The sequence below is a fragment of the Oncorhynchus tshawytscha genome, linkage group LG12, assembly GCF_018296145.1.
Source record: "Oncorhynchus tshawytscha isolate Ot180627B linkage group LG12, Otsh_v2.0, whole genome shotgun sequence".
Taxonomy (NCBI): Eukaryota; Metazoa; Chordata; class Actinopteri; order Salmoniformes; family Salmonidae; genus Oncorhynchus; species Oncorhynchus tshawytscha.
In genome coordinates, this window is record NC_056440.1 from 61,036,739 (window position 1) to 61,061,127 (window position 24,389).

A 24,389-nucleotide genomic window follows, 5' to 3' on the forward strand; every position below is an offset into this window, starting at 1 on the left:
GCTGAGCACAAGAGCACAACCATCGAATTGAAGGAAAAACACAGGCTGTTACCAGTGGTGGACAGCAGGGGGACCTAGAGGCTCATGTATGAGGTGGAGGTGAGCGAGCAGCCGCTGCTCCTCAAACTCAACCCGCCACATGTGGAAGCACTCATCGGGTCTGTGTAAGACAGAGGGAGAGAACAATGGAGGGGCAGGAAATGGGATTGTATGTGCGCATCCCCACAATGCCCAGCTCATTTTCATGCTGCTGTTTATCCAACAGTGATTTATTATACATGGCCAGCTGCTTGCCTAGGGAGAGCTCAGTGTTGGCCCATGGTGAGCCACTGAGGAAGAATCTGACTGGACATTCTCCTCCAGGTTGTGTTTTATGTCTTCTCATGATTCACTTATTTTCTGTTTCCCCTTTGGCTCCAGACTGGGAAACAGAGAATGGTTATCGTCATTACCTTTCATGCCTGAAGTGGACCTCCTGTTCAGTATGAGTGTGAGAGTGTGTGTCTGTCAGAGTGTTTCCAAGGAAACAGCAGCCCACCCCGTGTGTGAATTGGCTGAAGGTCAAGTCCGATTGCTAATGACACTGATCTGCATTCACTGCTGCTTGAGATGCATACAGCTGAACACTCCTTTCCAAGTTACACATTTCCTAAAAACAGAAACCTCATCTTGTCAACTCTCAACAACGCGTTCTAAGTCTAAGGGACTTGAATATATATGATGATCCCAGGTAGAATGCTACCCTACTGTAAACCTGATGAGCCAGCTCAGGGAGTCTATTTTGACCTGTGTCTAATTGACAAAGGACATCTGAGAACACCAACAGCTACAATGCCTTCCAATCATGCAAGATGACTGGCTTTTCTGTGACAGGAAGCTTGTTTTATTTTGTGTGTCTAACAGGGACTTTCCCTTCCCTCCAAAATGTCTGAGAATATGAGGCTCACAGAGAAAGGATTGGGCTTCAATGATGCAGTACCCAAGCTGTGCCCCTTGGATAGAAGATAGGGTGGTGCAGGGGGGATTCTATTTTAACAACAAAAGCTACACTTCAGCGGAGCTCCCACTGAGGCACAATGCTGGAGGTTAAGCTCTGAGACATATCTGCTGCTGGCTCTTCATTAACAAGATGAAACGCTGGCCCAAATAAGTGACTGGTGCTATATCTTCTACCAAGAACTTTGACCAACCTTTCCCCTGGCTCAGATCTGTGCTGGGTTATAGAGTACTGTAGTGTGTCTCTGACATTGTTTGGTACTAAAGTGTGTGACCATTCTCCCACCTTCTGTCTGTCAGGTTTATCTGTGTCCACATCTCTCACTGGTTCCTGTTCTGGTGACCCGGGCCCCTCGCCCACCCTGTCCTGCTTGCTGTCCACAAGGGGCTGTGAGGAGGAGGAGGGTGGGGTGGTGGGTGGTGCTGAGGGGGCGTGGGAGGGTGAGGCCTGGTCAGCACGAAGACGCAGTGCTTCCTGTCTGAGTGTCTCGTTCTCGGAGGCCAGTTCTTGGCGCTCCCGACGTGCGCCCATCAGCTCCTTGGTCAGGGTGTCCAGCCTCTGGCGGAGCTGCCGCACCTCGTCCCGTGCCCGGTTCCTCTCGGAGCGCACCTTGCTCCACTTCTCCCTCCAGTTGGCCGTGCAGTCCGACCACCAGCGCATGGTCTTCTCCATCTGGGCAGCTCGCGCCCTGGCCTCCTCCAGCTCCCTCAGACGTAGCTCCTCACGGCTCTCCCAGTCCCCAGACTCGCCCAGGCCAGGGGAGAGCAGCAGGGGAGGGCTGGAGCTGGGGGTGCCCCCCGTGGGGCTGGGCGTGTGGGTCAGGCTATCAGGAGAGCGGACCCTGTCCGGCCCCAGGCCCAGGCCACAGAGCAGGCCCGCCCCGGACTTAGCGGCCTCGGCCATGTGGGGGCTAGGGGTGTGGTTCATCACAGAGCCGATGATGATCCAGAAAAAAAGCAGGAAACACGAGCGATGCTGTGCACTCAGGAGTGCATGGTCGCCTTTACTCAGTTGGCTACCTGCAGATTCAAACACAAAACAGAGACACTGGTTAGTTGGACAGTACTAGGGCTGTTGCAGTGACCATATTACCACCACACCTGCGGTCACGAGTCATGAAGACAGCCAAATTCCACATGACCGTTTAGTCACGGTAATTAGTCTTCTCCAAGCTCTGATGCTGCTGGTCATTAGTAGCCTACAAACCTTGCTAACTGCCTGGTACTCAGCAGTCTATTGTCCCTCTAATCACTCTGACATCAACGCAAATGTATTCAAAAATCTAATCAAACATTTCATGAGAGCCCATGAGCTCATGTTGCGCAAAATGTCTATAGGGTATGCAATTGCGTGAGAAAACAGAGTGATGGCCACTGATAAAAAGAGGAGGATTCCACCAGCTTTCTATAGGCTAGGTCTACTATATTTATTTCTCAACTTTCCTAATATTAAGCACATTGCTTATATTTACAACAGCCTACCTGGTTGACATGAAAATAAACCACGGGGAAAAGCATCCCCAATTCACTATTTAAGTGCATAGATGACAAGCATTTATTCCCGCTGCCCATTTCAATACAGGTGCATGATAATGGTTCATTCTAAATCATAACAAATGTCACACATATGTTATTTAGAATATGTGAAAACAAGATTAAATCAAGAATAGTCTGATGGGTGACAATATTAGCCTATCACATGTGAATTCTATATTATCACTTGTGAATGATTCCCAGCGTAAGAAACAATACCTTTTATTTTCTTTACTTGTTCGAATCATAGTCGCACACCTCATGTAGCCTAGCCCAAAGGCCTATATATTTTAATAAAGCTTGTATCACAACTAAAGTGGGCAAATAATAAAAGCATTACATGCTTAATTGCATTTGCTGTTACTTTTGATAATGGTGTGTTCTGCTAATGGAACATTCACGCTTATATTCTACTACCATGTGCGCAATGCTGCGCTTATAATGTGAAGAAATGGCCTAATAGTTTATCAACATTTTAAGCTAAATGTTCTGATCTGTTGCATCAGCCACATTGCATAAAAAGGTTTGTATTAATTTGAGATCTATCGCATCTCACAACTGTCCCAAACTAGGATTGGAATATTTATTTATCGCACAGAATAGAATACTTCAACTTTTGTACTATGGGGGATAGTAGATTGACATAGGCTAGTGCTTTTGCTGTTCTTGAAAGGCCTACTCATCTTGTTGGCTGATGAGAAAAATATCTTCAATATGCACCTCGGAATTGGATAAGGAAGTGCGCAGTTGCATCCCCAATGTGTCTGTCTTAATTTGTAGCCTGTGAGAAAGACCCAATCATGTGACCGAGAGGCGTGTGAGGGAGAGACGCTATGGTAGGAGGACCTAATTCTTTGTTAACCGCTCAACACAGAATGGTCGCATGTGTGCACTACCCCAAATCGTTTGGAGAAAACATTTATATTTTATTCAGCTTTGTTCAATTGTATTTTATATACTATAAAATAATATAAAATAATGCCACGGAATTATAAGCAAATCTTGTCTGCTAAATGAACTGGTGCAGCCCACAACCGTTTGGCATAGCCACATCAGAGTATGCTATTCTTTTCTTCTGAAATAGACAACATTTTCTTCACCATGCTTCTTTAGACCTGTCTAAAATAAATAGTGGATTTATTGTGAAGGTGTAGGCTATATTACATGGATTTATTACACTTTTTTATAATGGCTTGCAGGCTATCTGTGGAAGCCAGGAGATGTGAAATGTGCCTATGTTAATTAACGTGAGACCGGCAGCTATTTGCTTGACAATCACTGGCTGATCAAATTTCGTGACCTCCACAGCCTTAGACAGTACAGTACAACTTCCTTTGACAGTAGTATTTTTTACACGCTCTAGTCTACTCCTATTCTGTGACCATCAACTGCCACAGCAAAACACTCTGGTCGATAAATGAGTAACATAAAGTCCAGTGTCCCTGTGGAGTTCAGAAATATGTTCTGGGACCAGTCTGAGTAGGCGAGATACAATGGGCCATCCTCTTCATACTGTTCTGGTGCCAGTTACAGGAGGTTACAGACGAATGGTCACACGTTAGAGATTACCTAGAGCCAGTACAGCTTGAAGAAAGTTGCAAAGGTCATTTGCAAACAGCCAAGGATGAGAAACGAAGCTTCAACTAGCACCATGGCAACCCAGTAAACCCATTGACCTCACGCATGTCCAGACTCTAGACTTCGGCTTAACACCATGGCAACTTGCAGTCCCTAGACACCGATGAATCGGTTGCCAGAAAGGAAATTATGCAGAAAGACAGAATGAAAATACTCTACAGACAGGTCATCACTAGAGTACCACACACCCAACAGTCCCCGGAAGGCAGATTTGAACAGGTCATAAGCCAAGGCAAAAATCTTTACAATTACAGGAAATTAGCTGTAAAACTGCAATATTGTCTCTCAGCCTCATTGCAAAATGTGTAGAATAGCATGAGATTAGCTATAAAACTGCACATTTTCTCTCTGCGCTATGGCAATATGTGTAGAATTGCAAGAAATTTGCTATAAAACGACACATTTTTGCAGGGTCATGACCCTTGTCAACAACAGCAAGAATACATTTGCATTTGCTGACAGTGAAGGACAGGTAGACTTGACAGACAGAAAAAGAAGAGGGGAGTGAGGATAGTGTAAGAGAGAGAGAGAAAGAGAGCGAGAGAGAGGGGGGCTGAGATGAGACCGTTTTAGCTGGTTTCTTGTAAGGATAGAAACCTAAACTCTGATCATTAAATTTCCGATCCCCAGAGGCAGCGACAGAATGGTTTATCTATGTATGAGAATGAGGCGACTAAAGAGAATGAGAGGACTTTGGTGTAAAACGATATGAATTCTCAAATCAACACCCCAAACCAACTCTCTGGGGTATAAAACATGAGATGAGCCTGGAGTCTAGTGCAGAATCCTGCTCCTGATCACCATCAGAGCCTGTATCTGACATGTTTACTGCAACTTAATCACACCAGACCTGTAACACTGTGTGTGTGAGGGAGACTCATGTAATGGATCAATTGCATGGCTGAGCCATAATTATTTGCTCTGGCTTAAGGGAAGCTGTTTATATGCTGATGAGAGAGACTAAATATAAAAATACACCCACCGTAGGCTACGAGCGTGGCACACCAAACGTACAAAGATGCAAATTGTGGAATAAACATAGCAAGGATTCTGCAGTAATAGACCAACACATTAGTCCCAAACACTGAGCAGTAAACTCACCAGTTCCTGTCAGTAACAAATGTATGAGGGACGCTCATTCACCATGCATTCTCTCAAAGATCTTGTCTAAAATACCATCTCTGTCTCTGACTGTTCTCTGTACTAGGGGATATCTTCAGGAATCTCAAACACAATGGAGATGATATGATAGATGGGGATCAGTGCCGTCAGAGATGTATTATGTACCTATGTAACACCTTCACTGCCTGCAGTCTCCTTGTGATCCATATTCTCCATTTCATGTTCATTATGATTTCAGTGGGGGACGATCCATAACACCTCATTATGCCATGCCATTTTAATGTCCCCTCCATATAAACTCTCTGCCTAACCCCCCTAGTAGGCACCCACCTCTCTCACTAGCTTACTCTGTCACTCCGCACCAGGGCTCACGCTACAGCTCAGAGATGGTGGTGGGAGTCAGCTGAGGCAGTCCAGTAGAGGAAGGAGATAACCTCCCCCTTCTTCTCACCTACACTGGACACTATCCTCTGAGAGTCTTGTCTCGTGCTCTCTAAAAGGGAGGCAGCGACAGAGTCAGAGCGGGAGATGGTTTGGGCCCTGTCGCCTTTGTACGACATATTAGTCAGGGATAGCAACATACACAGAAACACACACAATGGCTCTGTCTGGACCACAAACCATTTCTGTTGTCCCCTCGCATGGAAAGGGAACGCTTTTATGGAGAGAAAAAGTGAACATATATATATATATAAGTATGTGGAAGAAGAGGAGAACAGGTGAAGAGGCTGCTACCGAAAAGAAAAAGGTCAAGTGGAAAACGAGACACAACTCTTCTTCTATCAGCTAACTGTGGATGTAATCTGAACTGAATCAAGTGAAAACACATAGGAACCGGGGCTATTAATACAAAAGGGAGACAGAGAAAGCAGAGAGGGGGAGAGTGAGGGAAAGAAAAAGGAAAACAGAGCTGATACATGGTTCTTGTTAAGTTTGTAATCTGAACCTCATCAGACGCAGACAGGAAGTTAGAACGAGAGCAGGAACGAGAGAAGAATAAGAGAAAGTATGAAACAGAGGGACAGAAGAAGAGTGCAGAAACCCAAAGACGATGACTGGAAGAGATTACATTTTGGTATAGAGGAGATAAGAAGGGAAATGTTTGGTCTGTGTCTGGCTGACAGACAGAGGGTTTTGAAGGCTGCAGCTGGACAAGACACCTGGGTGTTTTCGCTGTACATACACAGTGGTTTTCACCTAGGCCTACATGGAGAGGACAGTACTGTATGGCTTCAATGAATCAATCAAGCACTAAGTTGCTCTTCAGGATCAGGATTGCAAAGAAAATACATTTGAACTCCTGTGTAGGAATGGTCTATTTTGTAACTGTCTACTTAGAGCGTAAAAGGAGGTTGAACAGTCTGCTAAAAAAAATTTTTTTCAAACAGACAGACAGGCAGACATTGCACTTAAATGTGGTTGCACAAAGGAAACATGCATACATTTCTATGGAGCGCAGTTGACTTTACCACAACAGGCTCTTCTTGTCACTTCATTTCAGAGGTCAGGGGTGAAGAGTGTTTGTGTCTGTTTCTGGAATATCACAGAGTGTGTATGGGTGCTGAGATAAAGGGCTAAGCTGTTGCGTCTCTCTAGATAATGATCAAAGACCCACCTCAACAATATCAAAGCCGACTGACACACTAACATTTGTCAACATGCCAATCAAAAGTTCAAGTTGATCTTCGGACCCATCCATGACCTAGAAGGTCAGCTGATGTTCTATGAATTATCTCATTGGTTTGCATGGACTACCTGTTGTCTCCCTCTTATTTGTTCACATTCACTCATCTGAGTCTTGTAGGGAAACATCAAAGAGCGGATCAAGGTATTGGACCGGGAAGTGATCCTAATACTGAGTGACTACTGCAGACAGATACAATAAGCACAAACAAAAGTCTAGTCAACGAAGTCCAAGAGAAAAGAGTGGGGCAAATCAACGTGGCACGACAACAGGTGAGTGAAAGAATGAGAAAGGGAGCGAGTTTCAAAAAGACTCCAGCCGGAGAGAAGAGATGGACAGAGACTGAAAACTAGAAAAGAAAGAACAAAGTAAAAGCTGGAGCTGAGAGTTTTTGCATTTCAATACAATCTGTTCCAAGACAGTGGTATCATGGGTCAGCGATCCCAAAATGAAATGCCTCTATAAATAAGCCAATTTCTCTGGGGAACTTCCATTTGAAACTAGTTCCAGCTGGAGGATCCAAGCTCATGTGGGATACGTGGAATCCAGCCGATAGCTGCAGGATATTGAGAAATGAAACACAGAAAGAGAGAGTAGAGTAGCCTTCACTGGAAACTACCACAGAGACGTACCCCCACTCAAAGCAACAGAAACTAATATGAATAGATATGTTTAACTATAACGTGTGTCGCGATTTTAAATGCACTTCAAATCAAGTTTGATTCCATTTATACTGTAAGACAACCATGACATGTATATGCTAATTCTATTCCATCTAGACTATGTGGGGTATAATGGTTAGGGGGGGAAGAACACAGTGCTGTCACTACACACAGCCCAGTGTTGCTGTGAGAAAACAGTGATCTGCCATCAGAAATAGAGGAGAGACAGAGTGACAGAAATGGAGAATTTAGAGGATGCAGGCAGAAAGTTCGACAACTGCATTCAAGTGAAAGAGAGAAAGGAACGATATAATTCACTGCCGCCGGTGCTACATGGCCAATGCACTTTTGTATTTTTAACAAGACACGCAAACAGTATCTTTACACAAAAAGCACAACCGCTTTAGTTGTTACAGGCTGTATCGCGTGTCCCAGTTGCCTGCACGAAAGCACCTTGCGGTTTTACACCTGAAACTGCCAAAGGAAGCCAAACAGGCTGTGCAACCTAGGGTCTACAACCGCAGACGGAGAAAGTGTTTTTATATCCCTCTTCCATCACGGTGAAACGGAAAGCTTCTTTTTTCTTCACCGCTTCATTCGTTCTTATCTGAAAACACACAAGACAAACATGTACCTATTAACCCGAGTGCTTGTCTCTGCATCTTCTTACGTAGACGTGCAGAAAGCCACAGGGCTTTGAGCTCTGAGATGGCAGTGGTGCTATCACTTTCTCTAAGTGCTTTTGAGATGTTGTGTTATTGGTGCTACTGTAGGTAAGACAAGACTATCTGGGGCAAACACTTCAGCATAGGAGGAAACAGTTCACTTCCCTACAGCACATCAAGTGACTTGAAAAGTACCAAGCAATAGCCTCATCAAATATATGCAGGAGTGATGAAGTGAGAGCTTTCTGGTTCATTTTAATCTAGCTCCTGTTATTCAACGGGGAGAATCATTGTACCGTGACTTTGGGCTCACTAACGTTAAATCCAACACCATCAGGAAAATGGGTCATGATTTGGTCATCTTGCTACGGTGATATTAAATCTTCAACAGACAGCAACCGCAGAGGGAAGCATTTTGCAAAACGTAAGTACTAGAGACTTAAAACCATATGAACAGTCTCTGATTAATATTTTTTCAGTGATGCTTGTCCAAATACCACACACAAAGTGTCATAGCTCATTAAAATCTCTTAGCCTGTAGAGCCTAACTGCTTTGGCAAGCAACAAAAATCTCCCAATTCTAGACTCCAGTAAAATAACAACAATCCATGGATTTTAGGGCTTCTTGTTTCCTGTTGAGGTCCTGGATAATGGAGAGGGGGGGACAGGAATCAGGATCGGAGTATCACACAGCTGGCATAGCAGTCTCCATCTTCTACCTATCAATGATCCGAACAACCTGCCCTGGTTGCGACTGTGCTCTTAATAGGGTCCCCACCCAGCAGGATGAGGGGGGACAATGAGAGGGCCAGGGGACAGCTGACCAGCAGAGAAATTGGAGTCTGCATCTCAGTCAGGGTCCGATGGTAACAGCCAGGGTAAGAGAGGGACCTTCTGCACTGCAGAGACTGACTGGTACTGCTGCACATAACAGCAAATTAAAGCTTGCTTTCACTGAGGACATAAAGGTCAACACTAATGTGTGACATTTTATTAGTCCCCACAGGGTCAATTGCTATATCTAGGGTAGAGGCCGACCGATTAATCGGAATGGCCGATTAATTAGGGCCGATTTCAAGTTTTCATAACAATCGGTAATCTGCATTTTTGGACACCTATCATGGCCGATTACAATGCACTCTACGAGGAGACTGCGTGGCAGGCTGACTACCTGTTATGCGAGTGCAGCAAGGAGCCAAGGTAAGGTACTAGCTAGCATTAAACGTATCTTATAAAAACAATCAATCTTAACATAATAACTAGTTAACTACACATGGTTGATGATATTACTAGTTTATCTACGCATATAATCGATGCGGTGGCTGTGAATTTATCATTGAATCATAGCCTACCTCGCCAAATGGGTGATTTAAGAAGCGCATTCGCAAAAAAAGCGCTGTATTTGCACCAATGTGTACCTAACCATAAACATCAACGCCTTTCTTAAAATCAATACACAAGTATATATTTTTAAACCTGCATATTTAGTTAATATTGCTTGCTAACATGAATTTCTTTTAACTAGGGAAATTGTGTCACTTCTCTTGCGTTCTGTGCAATAGAGTCAGGCTATATGCAGCAGTTTGGGCGGCCTGGCTCGTTGCGAACTGTGTGAAGACTTTTTCTTCTTAACAAAGACAGCCAACTTCGTCAAACGGGGGATGATTTAACAAAAGTGCATTTGCATAAAAAGCACAATCGTTGCACGAATGCACCTAACCATAAACATCAATGCCTTTCTTAAAATCAATACACAGAAGTATATATTTTTAAACCTGCATATTTAGTTAAAAATACAGGTTAGCAGGCAATATTAAACTAGGGAAATTGTGTCACTTCTCTTGCGTTCATTGCACACAAAGTCAAGGTATATGCAACAGTTTGGGCCGCCTGGCTCGTTGCGAACTAATTTGCCAGAATTTTACGTAATTATGACATAACATTGATGGTAATGTAACAGGAATATTTAGACTTATGGATGCCACCCGTTAGATAAAATATGGAACGGTTCCGTATTTCACTGAAATAATTTAGTTTTGTTTTTGAAATGATAGTTTCCAGATTAGACCATATTAATGACCTAAGGCTCATATTTCTGTGTGTTATTATATTAGAATTAAGTCTATGATTTGATAGAGCAGTCTGACTGAGTGGTGGTAGGCAGCAGCAGGCTCGTAAGCATTCATTTAAACAGCACCCTCGTGCGTTTTGCCAGCAGCTCTTTGCAAGCACAGGGCTGTTTATTTGTTTAGGTTAGGTTGTGACTAGAGTCGGCAATCTATGTTTTCTATTTCTTTGTTGGCCTGGTATGGTTCCCAATCAGAGGCAGCTGTCTATCGTTGTCTCTGATTCGGGATCATATTTAGGCAGCCTTTTCCCACCTGTTGTTTGTGGGATCTTGTTTTTGTGTAGCTGCCTGTGAGCAGCCCAGAACATCACATTTAGTTTTTGGTGCGTTTCATATTTTTTAAACATGTGGAACTCTAAGTACGCAGCGCCTTGGTCCATTCACTCCAATGATCGTGACACGTGTTAAAAGGAACCACCAGCTTTCATATATTCTCATGTTCTGAACAAGGAACTTAAATGTTAGCTTTTTTACATGGCACATATTGCACTTTTACTTTCTTCTCCAACACTTTGTTTTTGCATTATTTAAACCAAATTGAACATGTTTCATTATTTATTTGAGACTAAATTGATTTTATTGATGTATTATATTAAGTTAAAATAAAAGTGTTTATTGTTAATTCAGTATTGTTGTAATTGTCATTATAACAAATATATATAGAGAAATCGGCCGATCAATCTTTTTTTGGACCTCCAATAATTGGTAAAAAATCATAATCGGTTGACCTTGTTCGGAGTGTGTATTGAAGGTGAAGTCAGGTGCAGGAGAGCAGAGTGTAGTGAACAGGCGCACTTTTTATTCTGGTCAAAATGACAGCACAAAGTAACATAAAATGTGCCCAAATCACGGAACATAGATAAAAAGTAATGCGAGTAACAATATCCGTAATATCAAAATACATGTAACACAAACAATCCTACACAAAGACATGATGGGGAAGAAAGGAATAAATACATATGAATTGATTGGGGAATGAAAACCAGGTGTGCAGGGAACAAGACAAAACAAATGGATTACATGAAAAATGGAGCGGCGATGGCTAGAAAGCCGGTGACGTCAACCGCCGAACGCCGCCCGAACAAGGAGAGGACCCGACTTCGGCGGAAGTCGTAACAGACCTCTAATCTAGGGGGTTTAGGGTTAAGGTTAGAATTAGTGTTATGGTTAGAACTAGGTTCAGGGTTAGGAGCTAGGGTTAGTTTTAGGGTTAGAGTTGAGGTTAGGTTTTGGGGTTAAGGTTAGGGTAGTTTGTAGTTAGGGAAAATGGGACTGAATAGGACTGTAGTTATACAAGACTGTGTGTGTGTGCGTGTGTGTGTGTGCGTGTGTGTGGAGGATGCAGGTGACTGCGGGGGAAAGTAACTGAATAGAAGCTGGCTGTTTTAATCCTTTTAGCTGGCGTCAGGGCACAAGAGGGACACGACACAGAGGGGATGTTTCCACACTAATCATCCATCAAATAAAGAACCATGACTTTCAAGGGCCCAAGGGGACATACATGTATACCACTGTTCAAAAGTTTGGGGTCACTTAGAAATATCCTTGTTTCTGAAAGAAAAGCACATTTTTTGTCCATTTAAATAACATCAAATTCATCAGAAATACAGTGTAGACATTGTTAATGTTGTAAATGACTAGTAGCTGGAAACGGCAGATTTTTTATGGAATATCTACATAGGCATACAAAGGCCCCTTACCAGCAACCATCACTCCTGTGTTCCAATGGCATGTTGTGTTAGCTAATCCATGTTTATCATTTTAAAAGGCTAATTGATCATTAGAAAGCCCTTTTGCAATTATGTTAGCACAGCTGAAAACTGTTGTCCTGATTAAAGAAGCAATAAAACTGGCCTTCTTTAGACTAGTTGAGTATCAGGAGCATCAGCATTTGTGGGCTTGATTACAGGCTCAAAATAGCCTCTTTCTTCTGAAACTCGTCAGTTTATTCTTGTTCTGAGAAATAAAGGCTATTCCATGCGAGAAATTGCCAAGAAACTGAAGATCTCGTACAACGCTGTGTACTGGTTCTAACCAGAATAGAAAGAGGAGTGGGAGGCCCCGGTGCACAACTGAGCAAGAGGACAAGTACATTAGAGTGTCTAGTTTGAGAAACAGACGCCTCACAAGTCCTCAACTGGCAGCTTCATTAAACAGTACCTGCAAAACACCAGTCTCAACGCCAACAGCGAAGAGGCAACTCCGGGATGCTGGCCTTCCAGGCAAAGTTGCAAAGAAAAAGCCATATCTCAGACTGGCAAAAAAACACAGACACTGGACAGAGGTACTCTTCCTAGAAGGCCAGCATCCCGGAGTCGCCTCTTTACTGTTGACGTTGAGACTGGTGTTTCTTGTCAATTTCTCACTTTCTTACTTGTCAGCCAAAGGTAAACCCAGAGAGAGAACCTTAATCTGCAGGAAAATGGCTGTGTCTTGGAAGTTTCACTAGGGTGCGATAGAAGGTGATGTGCAGTGCCCCCTGCAGGCAGTCTGAATACATGAATAACTAAGCAGCAGCCAGCTAATGACCACAGCACCTGGCCACAGGGCTCTGCTCTTCCGCCTACAGGGATAACATCACATTGTCTCTGTTGCTAACAATAACCAAGGATCTGAGGGTGAGAAGCTAGCTGCCTTCAGGCTACATTGATCTTGCAGCGTTGTCATCCATCCAGCACGTCTGGCAAAGTCTGAGCAGTAATTAATGAAGAGAAGCAGAGCTGTCTTTAACTCAATATACAGTATGTTAACCGTAATCTCTCCCATCCCTTTCAATCATTCACTTGCACATGCATTTCTCTCCTCCCTATAACCAGGGCTGTCTTCCTGAAGGGCAGAGTTATTCTGAGCTCGAGTTTGTGGTCAGCTGGTCATTTCCCTGTCTTGAATCTTCCTCACTACACTTTATCATCCTGTCACTGTACAGGACATAGCGCCTGTGGACACCTGGGATCGCCGCTTTAACAGAGTTACTGCAGCTATCCAACAGTCACATCTGGCACCGTTACAAGGACACACACTGGACTGCAAGATAGAGGGTTGAGGAAAAAGAGGGGTGGAAAACAGTGAGGAAATGGTAAAGCAATAAAAAACTGGAAAAATCAAAGAAAAACTTAGACTGAAGTTCAAAATAACGTGTGTGATGGGTCATTGCAAAATTCCCATTCTGAACCTTGTGTGCTTGATTAAATGGCTTCTATGGATTGTATGATGACACATGGATCATTGTTAACTTGCTATATTAAATATGTTGTGCAGCATGAATCATTGGTACTGCATAACGGGACACAGGTGATGGATAATATATGACGTGAATAACGATGTGAATTGTATTGCCTTAACTCCCTCCAGCTATGTAATGGAATTTTGCAAAGACACAAAGACAGAGAACCGGAGACAAGTAGAATTGACAGTATTCACATTCACAAACCGTGAAGCCCAGCACACCGAGACTTGTGAAGGAAATGGACAGCTTCAGTGTCTGGATAGACCATGTGGTTACTGAGATCCGAGGGATGGAAAAGCGGCAGCCTTGATAAGGAATAGGGAAAGATGTGGTGAGCGAGAGACATTTCGTTCGGACAACGACGGAGGGAGCAGAGCAGACCATGTGAGACAGTAGCTGAGGGCGGCGAAGACCGGGAGGGAGGAGGCCTTTGACAGGGCAGCCGACTCAGCCGTGTGTAACAGGCCTTTGAGAGGGCAGCAGATGGGAGAGTAGAGGCCACTATTGATGGGGTTTCCCCTCTGGATATAAAAACATACAGGTTATTTAAAGCCCAGAGTCAGCCTGCCCTGCCGCCATCCACCCCGCAGGCATAGACACACCCTTTTGATTTATTACCAGCCCCACTACCCAGAGAGGAGAGAGGCAGATGAGAGATGGGAGGGTTATAGGTGAAAGGAGAGTAGGGGAATGAATAGATGTCACGGCTGTGTAAGTATGAGGGTCTACCATGGAAGAATGTGTGGATGAGTGTGTGACTCATCGTGTGAGCGCTTGTGGTAACTTGTGTGTTAGGTTGGAGTGCAGAGACAAAGTTCTCTTCCTTTCACCACCTGTTCTGACACTATGGGCTCTTATGAAAATCCTTTTGCGTGTACAAAATGTGGGTGTAAGGCGTATGTTTACGTATGTGTAGTTGAATGACCCGAGACTTTCTCTCTTTGCGGAAACTAAATGAAGCTTGTTTGGCATCCCAATAAACACGCTGTAAAAGTTTTCCACCAAAGGGCCACGGCTCTGTGGCTCTTTTGTTCTGAGGGAAGTTTGGGAAGCAGCAGAGGGGAAATAGCCACAACCATGTGACCCATGAAGGAGATGCAGAAGCTATGGAGCAAAACAGACAGGGTTGGCTTAGATTATTGAAAACATGTTAACTACATTTCGTCTCCAATGTTTATGAAAAACATTAATAAAGTTGCACAATGAGCACTTCTTGTCTCTCAAATACATTGTTACTGTTGTTTGTTAGCTAGCTAGTGGATTTTTGCCATATTAGCATAAACGTGACATCAGTCAAACTACCTCATAACAAGACATGGTATCAAGAACAAGATAAAACTAGCTGAAACGAGCCACTTACGATTCCCCACGTGGTAGCTGCTTGTCATAGTAGCTAGCTATCTGACCATCCAGAATCACAACAACACACTGCCTTCTGCCCCATTGAAGCGTGTGCATCGTTTTCAAGACGTTCTCAGCTAACCCGTCTATACAAGAAATATTTGCATCCCTGTTTGTTCTCATAATGTCTGAGCAAGAACAGACATGCTTGACAGAAGACCCAGTTCTATATGTAGCAGTCAACCGCTGCCCATCTACACTGCAAGATAAGGCATGCTGGAGGGAGAACTCCAATCTGAGGTAAACCCACACACCCTTCACTCGCAAACACACACTCTTAGAAAAAAGTGTGCTATCTAGAACCTAAATGGGTTCTTCAGCTGTCCCGATAGGAGAACCCTTTTTGGTCCCACAGAACCATTTTGGGTTCCATGTAAAAACCCTTTCCACAGAGGAACCCGAAAGAGTTCTAAATGGAACCAAAAAGGTTTCTACTTGGAACAAAAATAGGTTTCTCCTATGGGGATAACCGAAGAACCCTTTTCGGACCCTGTTTCCTAAGAGTGTAAAGACAAGGAGAGAGATGAGAATGAGAGAGTGAAGCACTGCTAGATCTGCAGGAATGGTCCTTTTACAGGAATCGATGCTGTGGCAAAGCCAGAACAAGCAGCAGCCACTCTTCAAACTGTCTGTTCTATGATCCTCTTCCTTCCTGTCTCTATAGCTGAGATTCCTGAGATTTGATGTCCTCGTGCAACAGATGGCTCGAAACAAAAATGTTTCTACATCCACTATTAACAGGTCTCTCTGTCCAACAGGTGCTCTTCCTCATACTCTTCCTGATTCTTCTCTTCCCCACACTCTCTTTTCTATTCTTGCTGTTTTTGCTGTCTTTACTCTCTCCAACTCTTTCTTCTCCTGCCCTCTCCCACTGTACAATATCCCCATCCGGGTCTCTCCCACTCTCTCTTTCTCCGTCTCTCTCTCTTCCTCTCTCCCTCCGTCGACGACCGTAGGACCATAAGTCAGCACCAGTCTTTGACAGGGACATGTCCTCTGACCCAGAGAGCTGGGTACAACCCACACCAATATCAACACCAAAGCTATCAGAATGACAAACACATGTCAGAATACATTAGAAAGAATGTCAAAATACTGTATCTTGCCTCTTTGATTCCCGCCCACTCTCTTCCCCCTTCTCTTTAACTGTGTACATACTACCCCCCCCGTGTGACTACTCCCAGTCCATCCAACAGCCTCTTTATCACTGCAAACTGGGCCATAAACATTTCCGCCCCATAAACACACGTTACAATCCCTCCACAAAGTGAGGGGTTCTTATCTATTAGAGACTAATACAAGTTAAGTGGCTGGTTTTGAGTCCAGGCTAAGTTTTTTTTAAATACCATAACTGGAGGACATTTATATCAGGTCTGGAATAGTGAGAGGGGTTTTATTTTAAAAGCAGGGGTTTGTGGGAATGTGGTCAGTGTGGATTTAATCAGAAGAGTTTCAGAGGATTCCCTCGCTTCCACAGAGTTGGAGTATACATTTTTAAAACTGTGCTGGAGCAAGCATAGCTCTGTGATTTTGGTTTGACCACAACCCTTTCTCTGAGACCCTATATAGGGCTGGGCCCGTAAACAGTTCCCTTGACCGCATGAGTCAGAGGCGAGGGAATGTGTGTCTCGCTGTGACCGTACACTCTGGTTTTGGGACTCTGGTTGATCTGGGAGCCCTTCATTAGCAGTTTGCTTAGCCAGAGCCCCTGGTCTATAGCACTATAAACCAACAGACATTCGTGAAAAAAAAAAATATTTTGAAACTGACCATTCAGAAGAAAACATGTGGGAGGAGAGAGACCTATTTCGCTAACTATGGGTCCAATTTAAAGCTTTGAAACCAAGCCAGCGTGAGATGTTCCAAACTTCAAACGGTCTGAGAAAATACGAAGTAGAGCACTTCAGAAAAAAAGATTTGTAACTCGAGACCTGCACTCAATATATTTTCCTCAAACAAAACTCACCAGAATTAGGACTTCCCCCTTATGACTCGTCAAAGGAATGTCCATTGAGGATGTTCAACTGCCTGGGCAGCGGAAGCGGAACGGTGGGATGGGTTTTGCTGATTCATAACTCGTTACATTTCAGTTAGGTCAGAAGGAAGGGAACCTCACAGCTGTGCTAAAGACCAGGCAGGGGTTAGAGGTCAGCAGTGAGTTATAACAGGACAGCCTGCTCTGCCTGCCAGGCAGCAAGGAACAGCAAACATGGGTAGACTCAGAGGCTCTCCAACTCCAACTACCAAAGTCGAAGGGCTCAATTCAATCAGATCTGTTTAAGCCAACATCCGTATACCGGTTGTTCTGACGGTGTCGGAAGTCGAACTGTGTTAGAGCTGTCAAATCCACAAGTGTCTCCTGGCGGCAGGGTAGCCTAGTGGTTAGAGTGTTGGACTAGTAACTGAAAGGTTGCAAGTTCAAATCCCTGAGCTGACAAGGTACAAATCTGTCATTCTGCCCCTGAACAGGCAGTTAACCTGCTGTTAACCCGCTGAATTAGTTCTTAAATGACTTGCCTAGTTAAATAAAGGTAAAATAAAATACCTAAAGCAGACATTGCCATTGTCTACACAAGTGAGACATTAACAGAATTCCCATGCAGCCTTGTTTATGAGTTGGAACACTGGAATGTGAGATGCAATCCACGCCTCTATTATGATGATAAAACTCCTCATTGATTTTTCAATTTGAGCGTCATTATTTCTATATAGCCTACCCTTTCTCTTTCTGTATTTCTAACGTAGGGGTTCCCAAACTTTTTTGGCCCACTACCCCATTTTTATATCTGAAAATTCTCACGAGCCCAACCATGTGAAAAATAATGATGTAATTAACAGCCAATGGTAACTTCTTTATTTGGGGCTATGGCAGTCATTTGAAAAACATTCTAACCGTATTTCTGATTGTCTTCTCAACTCACCATTACATATTTTTCATGCGGGGCTATGACAGTCAATTGCAAATTAGACAGACATAATTTATGTATCTTCTCTCACCACCACTAATGAAATGGGTGTGCTTAATGCATATCACGTCGGAGCTTCTCAAAGTCAGGGGGCGTGGTTGACACTGCGCACCTCATCTCTGCTGTCAAATCAAACTTGGATCGATATTTGGTTTTAATGCAGACGAGAGCACTGAATACATCTTCACACAGATGCACTACATTACTAAAGGTATGTGGACAGCAACTCGTCAAACATCTCATTCCAAAACCATTGGCAATAATATGGTGTTGGTCCACCCTTTGCTGCTATAACAACCTCCACTCATCTGGAAAGGCTTTCCACTAGATGTTGTAACATTCCTGTGGGGACTTGCTTCCATTCAGTCACAAGAGCATTAGTGAGGTCAGGCACTGATGTAGAGTGATTAGGCCTGGCTCGCAGTCGGTGTTCCTATTCATCTCAAAGGTGTTCAATGGTGTTGAGGTCGGGGCTCTATGCAGGCCAGTCAAGTTCTTCCACACCGATCTTGACAAACCATTTCTGTAGTGACCTCGTTTTGTGCACAGCGGGCATTGTCATGCTGAAACAGGAAAGGGCCTTCTCCAAACTGTGTCCACAAAGTTGGAAGCACAGAATCGTCTAGAAAGTCATTTATGCTGTAGCATTAAGATTTCCCCTCACTGGAACTAAGGGGCCTAGCCCAAACCATGAAAAACAGCCCCAGACATTATTCCTCCTCGCCGACGCTTGGCATTGCGCATGGTGATCTTAGGCCATGGAAACCAATTCCATGAAGCTCCAGACGAACAGTTATTGTGATGACAATGCTTCCAGAGGCAGTTTGGAACTCGGTAGTGAGTACTGCAACTGAGGACAGACGATTTTTACGTGATATGCGCTTCAGCACTCGGCAGTCCCGTTCTGTGAGATTGTGTGGCCTACCTCTTTGTGTGGCCTACCAAGTCGTTGTTGCTCCTAGAGGTTTCCACTTCACAATAACAGCACTAACAGTTAACCGGGGCAGCTCTAGCAGGGCAGAAATTTGATGAACTGACTTGATGGAAAGGTTGCTTCCTATGACGGTGCCACGTTGAAAGTCACTGAGCTCTTCAGTAAGGCCATTCTACTGGCAATGTTTGTCTATGGAGATTGCATGGCTGTGTGCTCAATTTATACACCTGTCAGCAATGGATGTGGCTGAAATAGCCAAATCCACTCATTTGAAAGGGTGTCCACATACGTTGCATATATAGTGTATGAGCTGGCTAAGGGTACCATGAGTTTTATGGTGCTTCAAGACCACTTGGAAAAATATGAGGTCAAATCATCACCAGTGATCTTTAGGTCAGAAAGTCGGAGCTCTAGAAAGAGACCTGAGTTCCCGAGTTGGAATTCTGAGCTGAATGACTTTTTTTTTTATCCCAGTTGGAGCTCGTTTTTTTCAGAGTTCCCAGTTGTCTTGAACGCACTGAAATCTGAAGTCTGAGATTTCCAAATTTCCAGTTTCTAATTCCCAGTTGTTTTGTACAAGGCATTAATGCTCCAGAGGGAGACGACAGCAGGCCTATCCATTCACCATGGGAATGATTCAAGTGTCAAGTGCCGCCTTTTCCAATGATCTACGGGCACCCTCTAGTTGAATTCTATGTTTTAGATTTGAATAATCTTCATTTAGATTTTTAAGGTTAACCACATTTCAATGATTTTGAGACACAAAGACAATATTATAATATATATATATTTTTTGGTAAGTATGTTTTTTCAGAATATTGGAAATTCCCCCGTGACCCCATTTTCATATCAGGTGACCCCACATGGGGTCGCAACCCCTAGTTTGGGAACCACTATTGTAACGTCGAGTGGGGCTTCGTGACAATGATGCAAGAGCAGCGGCTCACCAATTTGACTGCTCCAATGCAGTTCCACTTCTGACACCGCCAAAACATCTGCTATGCGGGTGTCTACTATCGCCGGTTAACGCTTGATCTGATTGATCTGCAACATCGAGAGCATCCTGACCGGTTGCATCACTGCCTGGTACGGCAATTGCTTGGCCTCTGACCGCAAGGCACTTCAGAGGGTAGTGCGTACGGCCTAATACATCACTGGGGCAAAGCTGCCTGCCATCCAGGACCTCTACCCCAGGCGGTGTCAGAGGAAGGCCCTAACAATTGTCAAAGACCCCAGCCAACCCAGTCATAGACTGTTCTCTCTACTACTGCATGGCAAGCGGTACCAGAGTGCCAAGTCTAGGACAACAGTTTTTACCCCCAAGCCATAACACTTCTGAACAGGTAACAAGTGGTTACCCGGACTATTTGCATTGTGTGTCCCCCCCCCAACCAACCCCTCTTTTATGCTGCTGCTGCTCTCTGTTCATCATATATGCATACTCACTTTAACCATACCTACATGTACATACTACCTCAATAAGCCTGACTAACCGGTGTCTGTATATAGCCTTGCTACTCTCATTTTCAAATATATTTTTACTGTTGTTTTATTTCTTTACTTTTACACACACACACACATACCTTTTTTTCCCGCACTATTGGTTAGAGCCTGTAAGTAAGCATTTCACTGTAAGGTCTACACCTGTTGTATTCGGCGCACATGACAAATAAACTTTGATTTGAATCTAGGCTACATCATAGACTAGCTAGCCATTCCCTATTTATAGTTCTAGCTGTGGTGTTGCCATGGCAATCGATGAACAATGGGTGACAGACATAGCAATTGAGAATCTGTCATTTACATCCAGACACAGAAATTGGTTAGTACACTCTGAGCCCTGGTCTAATACGCAACGTCCATCACCAATGGAAACCCTAGTCACACAGAGTAAAAAACTGTCAGTCTTCTTTACCTCAAAATAACATTTCTGAAGCTTGTTTCTATGGTTACACATCTAACTCAATGTGTGTCTCGTCATCTATGGCATGGGGCCTAACTCATCAGAACCCACACAGTTCATTCTAGTTTCCCTCTGTCTGACACTGCACAACAATAGGAAGAGTCGTGTTCCATGTGGACCTACACTCTTAGGAACAATCTAGAACCTAAAAGGGTTCTTCAGGTGTCCCCATAGGAGAACCCTTTGAAGAACCCTTTTTGGTTCCAGGTAGAACCATTTCCACAGATAGTTCTACCTGGAACCAAAAAGGGTTATCCGATGGGGAAAGTCGAAGAACCCTTTTGGAACCTTTTTTACTAAAGAGTGTAGGTGTCGTGGCTGCAGTGGGATCTGGGTTTACCATGAATAATACACTGCATTCCTGAACCATGACTCACTAACATCCTGTCCTCATGCACAGAAACTTAGACCCACACATATGCCTTTAAAAATACATGTCATGCATCACACACACACACCTGACACCTACGCACATGCACGCACGCACACACAAGTGCACACATAAATCACACCCTATTGCTGCAGACGATGACATGAGATTTGGTCACCAATGTTGACATTCTAACCCCATCGCTAAACTGATGGGGTGGGAAGTGTGAAATGTTCATTTCACAATTTTCCCTCCAACCTCAGCCCCCACAAAGATGCTTTAGTCACACCACATTCAGGGACAAGATCAGAGAGAAGATGACTTGAAGGAGAGGAAATGGACACTGGACAGCCATACAAAATGAATAAAAGCAGAATCACAAAGCTCCATGAAATTCCAAAGCACAAACATTACTGGATGGAGGTCATTTGGAAGACTTTTTAAACAAACACAAACGAACACTCATCCCACATGCAAACACATGAACCCACAAATAAACAAATACCAAAGAATGACTCACAGACCGAGGTCGCAGGTCCCTGTAACTACTAACAGGAGTCCCTATGACAGTCGCCCACATTAAAAGTCTCAATGATATGATCAAAGAGCAAACTGGAGCTGAACTGTAGCAGAATCGCAGCTAGATTCACTGGCAGCAGGATATAAACTAGATCTAATTAAATTAGTACAACTGCAGTCAGAGGAATGTGTGTGGGATTTTTTACAGACTGTGAAGTGGGATGAGGATGAGGTGAGACGTAATTACATTGCAATGGGCTTTGGAAACCTTAAAAGTGCTACTGTACATGACTACAATCCCTTACAATCAATTCATATTGTCTACTCGTTTAGAGGATTGGTTACCACACACCTATACATGTCTGCATAAACAAATGCACACATACAATGTACGCAACACGACACACATATTGAACATATTTTGAAGGCTTCACTGATATATAATAACTATTTGAGGTACATACAGTATATTTGTCCTATTTCACAGATGGACAAGAATGTATTATACAGGTGTGATTTGGAAATGTGTATTTAGCGTATCCCAACTCCCCACGAGACACCCTTGGAGAGTGGGGTCACAACCAGCCAGACCCTGAAGCAATTAAGGCTATGTGGCTTGCTCCGGGGCACAGCGACAGATTTTATACCTTGTCAGCTCGGGGGATTCAAAGTAGCGATCTTTCGGTTACTGGCCCAATGCTCTAACCGCTAGGTTACCTGTCGCCTGTGTTGTGGCGATGATATGCTGTGTTCAGCATAGTGGCCTTGCTCTGTCTCAGAGTTGTCTCTCCTTGTGTATTGCTGACTGAGTGTCCAGAGTCTAGAGCGGCTCTGCACTATTAAATAGCCATCATTTATTCAGCAGCCAGCCCAGAGCCCAGGCAGGCCAGGAAGTGATGGAGGGCTGGAGAGATACTATTTGACTGCCTGTTTCACTGCCTGCTCTCTGCAGCTTGGTGAGTGTATACAGTATATCTTTCAGCCCTGTGTTACAGCTCCGAAGCTAAGAGTAGATCACATCTGACTACAGGGTACGAGCTTCAAAGCGTGAAACAAATGAATTAATTTTGATGGGAAATTTCTGCATACTCTTTACAGTTAGGGTTAAGGTTAGGTATTAACTCTGAATGGTTAAGGTAAGGGTTAAGGTTTGGGATAGACTAAAATCTCAAAAACAACTTTCTGCCGCTGGATTCAAACTTGAAACCTTTTGAATCGGAGGCAATCTGCCTCCGATTCCAAAGGTTACAAATTCGAATCTAGCAATAGAAAGTTGTTTCTAGTTGTATGCCTTATCCAAATGCCCTATCAAAACCAAAACCTACTTGAAGGTAACAGAGCTTCACTGTTGCCCCTAGAGGCCAGTTTCCACGTCCCGACGTCCTCAGCCAGGGATGGATGTCGAATACTGACCTGGCAGGTTAATGCCGCAGTACAAACCCCAATTTATCTCTCCCCATTAGTGGGGTCAAACTGTCTGGGATTAGGGGCTGGAGAGGGAGGAGCATATCACCCATATAAACTCCAACAGAAACACACATAAAGTTAGTTGTAAAGACCATCTGGTCTGTTGATAGGTTGCTTCCTTGTTGGAGCAGAGCGACACAAGGCTCAGATCTGTCCGTAACCCCTCCTTACAGGCATCTCCTACAAGCAATAAAATGACCCAGCAGGATTAGGACGTTTTATTGAACGAAGCTGGGGGTGTAGGGAGAAGACACCAGTCACAGTAGGTTCAAAGATCTTTTGTCAGGAGATGTAAAAGAAACACCCCAATATATCCACTATCCCTCTTTTAGTCATTTTCTCCTCTCTTCTACCATCACCTCAATCCCTCTCCTTGTAATCTCTTACCTCTCCTCTATTCTTCCCACCATCCTCCTCCTCCCTCTCTGCTGTCACTACTGGGGCTACAGTGGTTAGAGCAGATTCTGAGTGACAGAGTGAATCCTGCATGTCCTCTCCTCCTCAGTGGAGCTGCTCCTCTCTGCAAGGCCCGTCAGCTCAGTGAGGAGTCCTGCTGTTTCAGTCAGAGGAAAACACTTAACAATCAGTCCACCACGCCCTCCCATCTGTCCCCCTGCCTCTCAGCTCCCCTTCCCTTAATCATACCTGTCCCCAAAACAGCATTTATTTTTCCATTATTTTCCAACAGTACTGATAAGTTCTCCAGCACAATAAGGAATCATTTGCTATATCCCAATTTCAGCTTGCACGGTTTAATTAAAATCGGAAATGGACCACCTCACATGCTGTTAGGAACGATTAAATAAAAGCCCCAACTCACTCCATGGAGCAGACAATATTATTAGTCATGGGACGACTTTACCTCCCAGGATGGGCCTCAGTGTTTCTTCGCTCTCAGTGTGAAGTGTGCCCATGAACACATCAGCCAAGTGGATGAGCTGTCCATTATTTACACACAACTTAAATGTTAACTCAATAAATTGCCTCGGCAGACAGGTGTTGAGGAGAGCAAGAGAGAGCGAGAGATAGAGGCTCTCAGTTAGTTCGTTTAACTAGAGGCAAGTGTCAGGGAATAAGGAAAAAAATCCAATGGGATGGTAAATACTGTGGCAGGA

General features: G+C 44.0%; 1 protein-coding gene across 2 annotated transcripts in view; it reads right to left on the minus strand.

The window, feature by feature from the left end:
* Positions 1-24,389, minus strand: part of LOC112263561 (coiled-coil domain-containing protein 102A) — a 68,007-nt gene that overhangs the window by 34,027 nt on the left and 9,591 nt on the right. The window contains exons 2-3 of one of the 2 annotated variants that reach the window (XM_024439973.2): positions 23,662-23,827; positions 1,283-2,016 (exon numbers count right to left, since the gene is read on the minus strand). In XM_024439973.2, coding sequence (XP_024295741.2) covers positions 1,283-1,924 — 642 coding nt within the window. In that variant the 5' untranslated portion in view covers positions 1,925-2,016; positions 23,662-23,827. The remainder of the gene's footprint in view (positions 1-1,282; positions 2,017-23,661; positions 23,828-24,389) is intronic. The other variant, XM_024439972.2, reaches the window with a different exon arrangement.